Source organism: Halichoerus grypus, chromosome 13 (genome assembly GCF_964656455.1).
Source record: "Halichoerus grypus chromosome 13, mHalGry1.hap1.1, whole genome shotgun sequence".
Lineage (NCBI taxonomy): Eukaryota > Metazoa > Chordata > Mammalia > Carnivora > Phocidae > Halichoerus > Halichoerus grypus.
The window spans coordinates 16,746,646-16,759,418 of NC_135724.1; the positions used below are offsets into that span (position 1 = coordinate 16,746,646).

Here is a 12,773-nt window from a genome sequence, read left to right on the forward strand (position 1 = left end):
TTAGCCAAACAGACGAGGGCCAGAGGGCAGAGCGGGTGGTTGGTGTTTGCAAGAGTCATAGTAGAATGAGCTGGAGCATCCAGGTTAGGCAAGAAAGTAAGTTAAGTCAAGAGAGGCTGGGAATGAAGTTAGAGCCCCCCCCCCCCCGCCGCCCCCCCAGCAATATGGATTCGGCTGAATAGTTACTGTCGAGGGGACACCGGAGGAGGTGAGCTGGACACACAGAGTTTGGATCAGAACGGGGACGGTTTAAATTGCTTTCTGGGGTGACAGGTCCAGGGTGGCTCTGGGGAGGTGTGGGTCCGGTTGCAGGAAATGGTCTCAAGGAAAGGAGAGGAAATTTGCCATCAACCGCGGAGTTAATTTCCCGAAAAAGATGGCAGGACACAGGGCAGAGCTGAGGCTTCGGGCCAAGTGCCGAAGGCTTCGCCCTGTTTTTCAAGATGGGGTGGGGGCAAGAATGCACGGTTTAAGAATGTTTTCTTACAAACAGATTTCTGTGTCCGGTTTTGAAATTCCCCGGTTCTCCCGTTTCCCCTGAGATATCAAATAGAGGGGGCGCACTTCTCTCTGCCGGCCAGGAGGGGGCGCAGGAGACTGCCGCCAAAGAGTGACTCTGGGGAAGGCTCTGGAAAACAAGGTGGATCAGCTCAGGAACCACTGGGCATCCTCTGCCATCAGTGTCCTTGCGAAGGCAGCCTGGGGCTGGAGCCATCTGACGGCTGGTTCGCTTTGTGAGCGGCCCTTCTGTGTTAGTTTCCTAGCCAATTCCCTTGCTCGTGCCTTAAAACAACAGACGTTTATTGTGTCACAGCGCTGAGGCCAGAAATCCAAATTTAGTATTACTGTGCAGGAATTGGGGTCTTGGCAGGGCCATGCTCCCTTGGAAGTTTCTTTTTTTTTTTTTTTAAGATTTTATTTATTTGACAGAGAGAGACACAGCGAGAGAGGGAACACAAGCAGGGGGAGTGGGAGAGGGAGAAGCAGGCTTCCTGCGGAGCAGGGAGCCTGATGAGGGGCTCGATTCCAGGACCCTGGGATCACGACCTGAGCCGAAGGCAGATGCCCAACGACTGAGCCACCCAGGCGCCCCTCCCTTGGAAGTTTCTAAGGGACAATCCTGCCTTGCCCCTTGAGCTTGCGGTCCTGCAGGTATCCCCGGCCCCGGGAGCTTGGGGTCTAGGCTGGCTGGGGACCCCAGGCCCTGTGGCATCGGATCGGAGAGCTTTCCTGCAGCGTGGGCCAAGAGGCATTTGAGAAACCAGCTGCCCACGTGTGCCCCCTGCACCCCAAAGCCTTCATTCCTTCCTCCCACCTCTCACCTGCAGGGGGCCGGCTATGCCGCTCCATGGGGCAGGGCTTGCTGAATAGTCTTCCTCACCCTTCCTCGCGAAGTTATTTGGTGACATTCTTCTCAGTCTCCGGACGAAGCCGATGCTGTACAGTAACCCCTGCGGTGTGTGCAGCCCTCAGCCCTCCCAGCTGGCCCTCTTGGTCCCCCGTGTCCCACACATGCTGCCACCAAGGGTCCAGGCCCTGAACACGAGCAGGAGGGTGGTCCTGAGAGTCACGCCATGGCATCGAGACATCACGGGTCAGACCTGGAACGTGTGAAGTCAGCTGACGTGGCTAGAACGGCTCCCAGGCCGGGGGGCGAGGGTGGGGGGTCTGCAAGCGGACCAAATGTATTCGCTCCTGCTAAAGAAACACCTGTCGGAACAAGCGTTGGCGGCCGACCTTGGCAGCTCCCTCCAGGTGCTGTGCAGGACAGAGGCACTCCTGGCCTGGCAGCATTCTGGGCTCACTGGCAAGGTTGGCCATCGAGATGGATGTTTGTGGCATCTTAGCCTGGTGTCCTTAACCACAGGATTCGATGGAGCGCCTCCTCTTGTTCGTACTTACAAGAATGCCTTTGACCGTGATTCCGCCTTCTGCATGCGCCTGCTGCCGGGGAGGGCAGGGCCCGGGATGCTGGCCTCAGAGCGCCACCGCTTGGCCTCCCCCAACAAGCACACTTTGCCTTGCTGGTGGGAATGCCACCGCGTGCCTCCAAATCATAGATCTCCCTGGGCCACAACTAGGTCTGGTGACACCAAAGTGAAAAATCAGGTTTTAGGAAACCTAATACCTATTTAGCGATAACGGGTTCAAATGGGAAAGTATCAGATGGCGTCTTGCCTTGTTAATAACACCTACCGAGAAGCCACATCTTGAATGACAAAGTTGATGTGAGGGCCAAGTTTTGTGCTGTTTGCCAAAACTGCTGGTCAGTGTGGGCATACCCCAGAGATATCGTGGGTTTGGTTCACAATAAAGCGGTTATTGCAATAATGTGAGTCCAATGAACTTTTGGTTTCCTAGTGCACATAAAAGTTTATATGTTAACTTATGTTTATACTGTAATATATTAAGTTATGTTTATACTGTAATCTATTAAGTGTGCAATTGCATAATGTCTGAAAATGTACATACCTTTATTAAAAATACTTTATTGGGGCGCCTGGGTGGCTCAGTTGGTTAAGCCTTCCAACTCTTGGTTTTGGCTCAGGTTGTCATCTCATGGGTCATGGGATCAAGCCCCAAGTCCAGCTCTTCGCTCAGCAGGGTGTCTGCTTGAAATTCTCTCCTTCTGCCCCTCCCCCTGCTCTCTCTTTCTCAAATAAATAAATCTTAACAAATACTTTGTTAAAAAATGCTAAACATCACCCGAGCTTTCAGTAAATCATAATCACTGATCACAAATCCCCATGACAAGTATAATAATGAAAAATTTGAAATACTGCAAAAATGACCACAATGTGACACGGAGACATGAAGTGAGCAAGTGCTGTTGGAAAGATGGTCCCTGTAAACTTGCCCCGTGCAAGGTTTCCACAAACCTTTAATTTGTAGAAAACCCAGTAAGCAGAGCACAATGAAACGGGGTCAGCCTGCACCTGCTTGTATGGCCTTTGTCATTGGCAGCTCACACTGGCCTACTGAGCCCTCCCTTGAACGGGGAGGCTGGAAGCCCTCCGCTCAGCGGGACTTTTCCCCTCCTCTTCTTTCTCAGCACCATAGCCTGCTGGAAGTCACCCAGCCAGTATGGGGAATGGCTGTGTGTGACGGGAGGGTCCCCGAGCAACGGCGGGGTCTAGTGAGAGGAGATGAGGTCCATTGTTTTTCACTGAGAAACTTTCTATGCAAGCCAAAGGTAACTTGGAAAGGCAGTGTGTAAACAGATAAAGGAAGAGATGCTCTGGATGAAACAGGTGGGGAGTCCTAGTCCTACCAGCCAGAGAGAAGCTCTTTTTTTTTTTTTCTTTTTTAGAGAGAGTGAGAGAGCATGCACAGGTGGAGGGGGGAGAGGCGGAGGGAGCAGGAGAGAGAATCTTAAGCAGGCTCCACGCCCAGCGCAGAGCCTGACATGGGGCTCAGTCTCATGACCTTGAGATCACGACCTGAGCCAAAACCAAGAGTCGGATGCTCAACCGACTGAGCCACCCAGGCGCCGCCCCCCTCCCCTGAGAGAAGCTATTCTAACAGTTTGAAAACCACTGAACTCAGGTGTGAGGTCAACTGTTACAACAGGAAATTGGGAGGGGAGACATAGCCGCTTACCCAAGCTGTGGCACAGGATAGAGGACACCGAGGTCAGATAATAGTGTCAGAACCCAAGTTTGGCAGCAAGGGGAATACATGTGCATGGGAGAAATATAGTATAAAAATTATCAGTCTTCAGGGAAAACACTCAATCTTTGCAATAAAGAACATTCTACACGAAGATGAAAGTGGTAAAACTAAAGCTTATATGAAAATACTTTACGAGACCAGTGCTCTAACCCCTGAGCTACGGAGCCCCGTCTTATATGAAAATACTTTAAAAAATATATTTTAACACCTTCCCCTGTTAGAACTCTCTTGAGTATAATATAGCAACATTACTAATTTTTAGGTCAACTCCTTTAGAAATGTTTGGCATGTGACCTGTGACTTTCATCTTTAGAGATGGTAAATTATTTTCTCCTTTAAGAGTAATGTTTCAGTGTTTAAAAAATATTTTTCATACACTTAGAAGAATGAAGTATTAAGCCACACTGTTAACACATGTCATGAAAAATCACTGTTTGGGGGGCACCTGGGTGGCTCTGTCGGTTGAGCAGCCGACTCTGGATTTTGGCTCAGGTACGATCTCAGGGTCCTAGAATCAAGCCCCGCGTGGGGCTCCATGCTCAGTGGGGAGTCTGCTCAGGATTCTCCCTCTCTCTCTGCCGCTCCCCTCCTCCCTGCCCCACACGTGCACACACTCTCTCTCAAATAAATCAATCTTCAAAAAAAAAAAAAAATCACTTGTGGCTCTTTTTCTGCTGTGTTGGGAAAACAGCAAGTTTAAGTTACCAAACTCAAGATGCCATTCCTTCTGTTTTCAAAGTAGGACAGTTTCTTGCAAACTTCAAAGACTTGTATCTCTTAGATACAATATTTGATACTCTATCAAATATGAATATTCAATGTCATGCCACTTTTGCACTGGGTGAGCGTTTATGACAATAATGATTGTGCATCTCCTCATCACTGGATAATTAGCAGCGTTGGGGAATAATAATGGGCTCTGGTCTGGGTATGAGTCATCCTGCTTCTGCCACTTGTCAGCTATCCACAGTGAATTGACGTCTTGATTTAACCTAACAATTTCCTCATCTACAAATTGCAAGGCTGTTTAGAGTTAAATGAGACTGTGTGTAAAATGATTGTACGTAGCATGTAGAATGTGAAACACTCCACCCCAAAAGCTTGCTTTCCTTCCTTTGCATAAACATGTACACCTGAGGCTCCCATGTATTCATTCGATAATGTTGATGAACCACTTACTCTACAAAATAATGGATGCAAGCTGCCTTTTAAAAAGTGAGTTTGGAGAAAAAAAATTTTAAAGTCAGTTTGGGGGTGGAATTGCAAATAGGAAAGGGAATAGTTTGCCCACAGTGGTGTTTCTTGCAATATATGCAAAGTAATCCAAAATTATTTTCAACTATGTGATTAGCTTTAAAAATCACTTACAGATGGATGTTCACTTCCAGCCATGATGTAATGATAGGACTGGATTCACTCTCCCACCTTAAACAACTAGAAAGCTATATACACAAAGTATGAAACAATAGTTTTTAGACATTGGACAAAGATCACAGGTCACGATCTGTGAGAGAAGGGAAAGATGAGGGAAGGATTGTGGTTCCCAGTGTTTGGGCTCCAGCAGAGGGGGGTTCTGGCATCCTGTCTCATCCGGACAGTTGTACTGTGCTTATGTAGGAGAACGTTCCTGTTTTTAGGCAGTACATCCTTAAGTATTTATTTAGGGGCAAAAAGATAACACTTTTGAACAACTCGGGAAAAATATCATTTGTAGATGTATGTACATATACATACAAACGTATATATGTACATATATATATATACACACACATTTATGAGACAAAATGATAAAACATGGAAATATGTTAACATGGGGAACCAGGGTGAAGGGAATACGGGAATTCTTTGTACTAATTTTGAAATTTTTCTCTAAGTTTGGAAGTGTTTCAAAATTTAAAAAAATAGTCAAAGCCTGGTGCTAACAACTTATTAATGTAGGAATACTCAGCCAACCCTTCCTACGACTTAAATGCTGTTCCACAAAACTCAAACATGATGCAAAAAACTGGGAATTACTTCAGATTTGTTGGTAGTTACTTTAGACTTAGCTACTCTGTAACAGGTAGAATGAAAAGTATTGAAGTTTAGCATATTTACATTATACAATGCGTATATCTATATCTGCAAATTATATATAACAGCTGTTTCCTGTACAAAAACTGGAAAATCCAGGTAAGCAAAGACAAATAATCCCAGCAGAGAAATACTGCTCATCAATTGTCTTTGTGTGTAGACACAATGTATTTTATACTAGTAATTGGTGACGTTAAATTTCCATGTTTTTTGAAAAGTGATTTTGGGGTGAACATTCATTTGCAACTTATTTTTAAACACTTTTAATTTTTAATGTTTGTTAAAAGTAAGGTATACACCCAACATAGGGCTTGAATTCACAACCCCAAGATCAAGAGTGGCATGCTCTACCAACTGAGCCAGCCAGCCACCCCAATTGCAACTTATTTTAGAAGGCAATACTTACCACGGGGCGTCTGGGTGGCTCAGTTGGTTAAGTGTCTGCCTTCGGCTCAGGTCGTGATCCCAGGGTCCTGGGATCGAGCCCCACATCGGGTTCCCTGCTCGGTGGGAAGCCTGCTTCTCCCTCTCCCCCTCCCCCTGCTTGTGTTCCTTCTCTCGCTTGGTCTCTGTCAAATAAATAAATAAAATCTTTAAAAAAAAGAAGGCAATACTACATTGCCAGTACTATTAGGAGTACTTTGTAGGAAGCACCTTGGTAACAAATAATACACACCATACTGTGTGCATACTGACTAGTATGGTTTTGAGAAGGCCAGATTTGAAAGATGACGAGCCTTTTCAAAGAGCAGGCTCTTCAAAGGACTTACCGTCTCAGTACTGCCAGTATTAGAAGCCCTCTGATGTTACATCCTCATCCCCATTTTACAGATAAGGGAACAGAAGCATGGACAAGTTGCAGCCCACACTTCAAACCACACTGCTGCTGGGTGGTGAAATGAGCCGACTCCTCCTTCCTAATGTCACACTGTGTTGTCTGACGCTGAAATATCTTTAATGCTGTCAAATTGCAAAAAAATTAAATACATTTATACAACATTCTCATGTTCTGGGTATCTTTTTCTTTACTACTTAATCTTTTATCAATATGAGAAACAGGTCATATAATTCAAAGGAAAATATTAAAAAATATATTTTAGTTAGGCCTGGATAAAAAGTTACAACGTCAAAATAGAAAAAGATCGAAATTGCACAAAAGTAATATATAAATTTAAAAAAATTATTTGGAAAAAAAATTATTTTTTTGAAAGAGAGCAAGCGAGCACATGAGCAGGAGGAGCAGAGAGAAAGGGAGAGAGAACCTTAAGCTGACTCCACACTGAGTGCAGAGCCCAACGCAGGGCTTGATCTCAAGACCCTGAAATCACAACCTGAGCCAAAACCAAGGGTCAGATGCTTATCCAACTGCACCACCCAGGCGCTCCTAAAAGTAATGTGTAAATTCCGAGTGTTTGGCATCAGTTAACAGTTAAAAGCAATGATAGTATATAAATACTAGGGGAGGAGCGTCTGGGTGGCTCAGCTGGTTAGGTGTCTGCCTTCGGCTCAGGTCATGACCCCAGGGTCCTGGGATCAAGCCCCGCATCGGGCTCCCAGTCAGGACCCTCCTTCTCCCTCTACTTCTGCACCTCCTCCACCCTCCCTGCTGGTGCTCTCTCTCGCTCTCTCTCTCAAATAGATAATATCTCTAAAAAAAAAATAAATACTAGGGGAATGTTCAAATAAGAGGAAACAATTTAAAATTTATGAGGCCTTTTGTTAAAAAATCAGATCTCATCCTGATATTAAACTTGTGCCGATCTATGCATCAATGTATCAATTATCTGAGCTGTGGCTACATGATTGGATTTCCTGAGTCTAATAATTTTGACCACCGAAGAGACCACCTCATGGCTGCTTTGTGTGCAAGGAAGAGGTATGAAAAGTAATAAGCACCGGGGAAAAAGGAAAAGTCTACTGTCCCTTTTCTGTGTCAGTATCCTTCAAAGACTTTCCTTCTCAAGGCTGTATTTATTTGACCTGTTCACCTTCAGATGGATACCACTTTCATGTTTTATATTTGATGATCCATGTGTTAACTTTTTTAAATCAGAAAACATGTAATTTATAAATTGTTAACTTTAGAATTTTTTACTTTCCAGAAAATATCCCCTTCCCCAGAATCAAATATTAGCTTTGGATTTAGGTGAGCCTTTACTATCCTCATCTCTTCCTCCCACTGTAATTGTTATCAATGGGTTAGCCTTCCTAAATTGTACTGATGTATAAAATCCTCTGCTGGGGCTCCTGGGTGGCTCAGTCGTTAAGCGTCTGCCTTCAGCTCAGGTCATGATCCCAGGGCCCTGGGATCGAGCCCCGCATCAGGCTCCCCGTTCGGCGGGAAGCCTGCTTCTCCCTCTCCCACTCCCCCTGCTTGTGTTCCCTCTCTCGCTGTGTCTCTCTCTGTTAAGTAAATAAATAAATAAACTTTAAAAAATAAAATCCTCTGCTAATGTTATAAAGCAACTGGCATAAGAAGTCAACTAAAATAAAAGCATGGCTGATAGAAGAGACAGAAAAAATGCACAACTGTTATTCAAAAAATTTTTTTACACAATTATTTTAAAAAACGTTTTAAAATTATAAATACATGTTTAAAAAATTCAAATATACAGAATGAACAGCCGCACAGTGGAATATGGAAGCCACTAGCTGTGTGTCCACTGCTCCGGTACCGACACGGGGCGGGGCCGGGCACACACGGCACTTCTCCGTCCTCACAGAAGGCCCGTCGGACAGTTCACTGGTTACTGCTCTCCGGTGACCGCCATTAAGCGCTAGTATATAAATGGCTTATTATTATAAAAGTTCTGGATACACTCTGGATTCAAGTACCTTATCAGACATAATTTTCAAAAAACTCTCCCATTCTGTGGGGTGTCTTTTCACTTTCTTGATGGTGTTCTTTAAAACATAAAAGTTCATTTTGAGCAAGTCCAATTTTATTTTCTTTGTTGCTTGTGCATTTGGTGTTGTATGTAAGAAACCATTGCTTAGTCCAAGGTCACAAAGATTTGCTTGTATGTTTTCTTGTCAGTTTTACAGTTGTAGCTCTTACATTTAGGTAGATGATCCATCTTGGGCTGAAATCTGTGAGGAGGGGAATCCTTTAGCATGCGGCTATAGTTGTCCTAGGACTGTTTGGTGAAAAGATTACTCTTATTGAATACTTTGGCACTCTTGTCAAATATCAATTGCTCATAAACATTATAGGCTTACTTCTGGATTCTCAGTTATATTTTATATTCCCTTAATCCATGTTTCTTTATGCCAGTATCACACTGGGTTACTGTCACTTTGTAGTTAAGTTTTGAAATTGCTTAAGTGTGAGTCTTCCAACTTTGTTCAAGTTTATTTTGGCTTTTGTATTTTCCAATGTGAATTTTATCAGTTTGTATTTCTGTATGAATTTTATCAGCTGGTCAATTTTTGCAAACAAGCCAGCTGGGATTTTGACAGGAACTGCAGTAACCCTGTGGAGCAATTTGGGGAGCATTTTCATTTTAACAATGTAAAGTCTTCCAATCCATGAACAAAAATTTATTTATTTAGGTCTTAATTTCTTTCAACAATGTTGCATAGTTTTTATTCATCTTGATGCTACTGTAAATAGAATTTTTAAAAATCTCAATTTCAGAACATTCACTGCTGACATAGAAATAAAACTGATCTTTGTATATTGATCTTGTATCTATCCTGCAGCCTGGTGAACTCATTTAGTAGTTTTTAAATGAATTTCTTAGAATTTTCTATCTACTAAGATTATGCCATCTGTGAATACATAGTTTTACTTCTTTTCCAGTATGGTTGACTTTTATTTCTTTTCCTTGCCTAATTGCCCTGGCTGGAACCTCAAGTACAATGTTGAATAAAAGGGGTGAGAGTGAGCATCCTTGTCTTGTTCCTGATTTTGGGGACAAGGACATTCAGCAGTCTGTTGCCAATAAAGATGTTAGGTGTGGACTTTTTATAGATGCTCTTTATCATATTGAGGAATTTCCATTTTATTCCTAGTTTGTTAAGTATTTTTATCATGAAAGGGTACCGAATTTTATCAAATGTTCTTTCTGCAACTGTTAAGACAATTAAGTCAATGTAGTAATTTTGTCCTTTATGAACACGGGACAGTTGATTCTCATTATTTATGAATCTGTATTTGTGAATTTACCAATTTATTTGTAAAATTTGTTTGTAATCCCCAAATCAAAACTGTCAACACGGGGGTGCCTGGGTGGGTCAGTAGTTAAGTGCCTGCCTTCGGCTCAGGTCACGATCCCAGGGCCCTGGGATCGAGCCCTGCATCGGGCTCCCTGCTCCACGGGAAGCCTGCTTCTCCCTCTCCCACTCTCCCTGCTTGTGTTCCCTCTCTCGCTGTGTCTGTCAAATAAATAAATAAAATCTTAAAAAAAAAAAAAACTGTCACCACTTTTATGATCATTCATAGGTATGTGCAGACCCATGAAAATTTTGAGTTTCTCCATATGCATCTTCCCAGCGGGGGCGAACAAGACAATGCTTTTGCCTTCCTGTTTCAGCCCCCACCCCCAGACATGACCAGAAGATGAGGGGGCGGAGGCAGGGCTGTGAAAGCTTTGGCTCTGGGACCAGTTGGACGGGTATGAATCCCAACTCTGGCAGTTATTAGTGGAGTGGCGTGACCTCAGGAAGGTCACTTAATGTTTCTGAACCTCATTTTCTCTTTTGTAAAATAAAACAGTATACCAGGATAAATTGTTTTCAGGATTTAAGATTATAATCTACTTGAGATATGAATACACACACATTTCCCCTAGGAGCAATGGCTCTGCATTCACTGGTTCGGTATTCACAGCGACTTCCTAGACTGTAACCACTGTGAATAACGAGAATCATTTGCATAGGACATGGATTTTTGGATGTTAAACAAACCTTGCATTCCTGGGACAAATCTTACTTGGCTATGGTGTATAATCCTTTTCATATGTTGCTAGACTCAGTTTGCTAGTATTTTGTTGACGACTTTTGAGTCTCTTCGTAACAGATATTGATCTTTGGTTTTCTTGTGATGTCTTCACCTGGTTTTGCGTCAGGGTAATACTGGCTTCATAAAATGAGCTGGGAAGTGTTCTCTCTCCTTCCATTTTTGAGGAGAGTTTGCAAAGGACTGGCGCTAATTCTTTAAATGTTTGGTAGAATAGAGCAGTGAAGCCATCCGGGCCTGGTATTTCCTTTGTGGAATGTTCTAAAATTACTAATTCAATATTTTTGTTATTGGCAGTTGCCTTTTTAACTTGCTTTAGGTAGGACAAAAGGTGGTTAAGATTATCTCTTAAGGCCAGTAAAATTCATTAAGAAAATGTTATCAAGGAAGACATATCCAGTGTAAGATTCAATAAGCAGCTGCCAAGATTATCCAGTAGGAGAATTATCCTGCTGTCTTGCTCTAACAGAGACAAATATTTCATCACCTCTCCATGTGCTTTCATGACCTTAGGAAAAAGAAACTTCAGCCTGTTCTACATAAGATTTATATACAAACATCTTAACTAACACTTGCAGTAAAGTCCTATAATCACAAATTAAAGTTTGTACATTTCTAGATTATATACAGACATGCATATTTATATATTATCTTTAAATCTATCTACAAACATAATACCTATCTTAGAACCTGTTGGGAAGGCAGTGTGTAGTGGAATAAACACTGGAACAGAAATCTGGAGGTCTCAGTTCTGGGGCCAGCTCTAATGTAAACAAGATGCCTCAATCTGTTTCTCCCACTGATGAAACTAGGTTAAGCCTGATGATCACCAAGGTTTTTTTTCCTGATCCTAAAAATACAATGACTTACTCTACAATGCCATTCCCATTGTACTTACTTCAGAGTGCTCAAAATGAAAGTATTTTTGCTATAAACACATAAACATAGACACATCCATCCTTCATTCTTACAGAACAAGTCAACCAATTCACCAACTCTTAGAAGAGAACAAAGAGGAAGTCTGTGGGTAATATAATTCCAACACCTCAAAGTCCTGGGTTTGCCAGGAAATACCATTACTAATCTTCTCTCTGTACAAATACGTATTTGCTTTTTCATAATGCCTCCCTTCATGTCAGTGCTGTTGCATACGAGACTTCTAGTAATTACGATAACTTCCAAAAACAAGGAGGTCACTTTTCAGAAATCCGGAGCCCCTCAGAGAGACTGAATGGCATGTCGTCAGTTGTCTCCACTGGCACGTTGCTCCTACCAAACTGGCATGGATAATGGTGGGTGTGGTGACTTGAAATGAATGCATCTGCCATCCGGCTGCAGTGACAGCCATCTGAGGGCAAGACGTTACTGGAGTTACCAAGGTGCGAATGGTAAACACCGTGGAATGAGTCTTGAGTCGAGTGGTAATGGCCGGCTCCTGCTGAGGTGGATGCCGAGCTCTGGTAAGGGCCATTACACATAATACAAGTTTGGAAGCAAGTCTTCCTGCCCAAACCTCGGTGAATGTCCAGTTTGGCAATGAGGGGTTTCCCAACATTCACCTCCTGCTTCTCCTCTACGGTATCTTCCAATCCTGAGTACTGATATGATAGGCAGACTGTGAAGATCAGATGTTCCTGAAAAGGAAAAGAATTATTTTTATCAACCGTGAAAGCATATCAATCTTAGAGTAATACTGACAAATACAAATACACACGTGATCACACAACAACACACACTCTCACTCCCCTTTCCCAGGTCCCCAATCCTCAAGGCTCGTTTACACCTTCCCCACACAAAGAAAGGCCAGCTATGATCACCTTCCCCTCCCTCACCCAGTACTTAAAGATCTTGCTACTGCCCGTAGCCAGAATCACAGAGACCTTGTACTGTATTCCGGATGAACAGTTTAAAGGCATCTTCCAAGTAGTGGGGTTTGGGAAAATTACCCTTCCCTACTAGTGGAGATGGAGAATGATCCTTTAATGAAGAAACCTGGCTTTACACCTAGGCCAAAAGTTTAGCTGTTTTAAAAAACATGAAATAATAATCCACAGTCCTAGGTGGAGAA

At 43.2% G+C, this 12,773-nt stretch overlaps 1 protein-coding gene across 2 annotated transcripts in view; it reads right to left on the reverse strand.

The window, feature by feature from the left end:
* Positions 1-8,275: 8,275 nt before the first annotated feature.
* The window catches only part of MALT1 (MALT1 paracaspase), a 55,128-nt gene continuing 50,630 nt past the window's right edge, over positions 8,276-12,773 (reverse strand). For both annotated transcript variants that reach the window (XM_036111964.2, XM_036111963.2), the window contains one exon: positions 8,276-12,339. In XM_036111964.2, the coding sequence (XP_035967857.2) occupies positions 11,899-12,339 (441 nt within the window). In that variant the 3' untranslated portion in view covers positions 8,276-11,898. The remainder of the gene's footprint in view (positions 12,340-12,773) is intronic.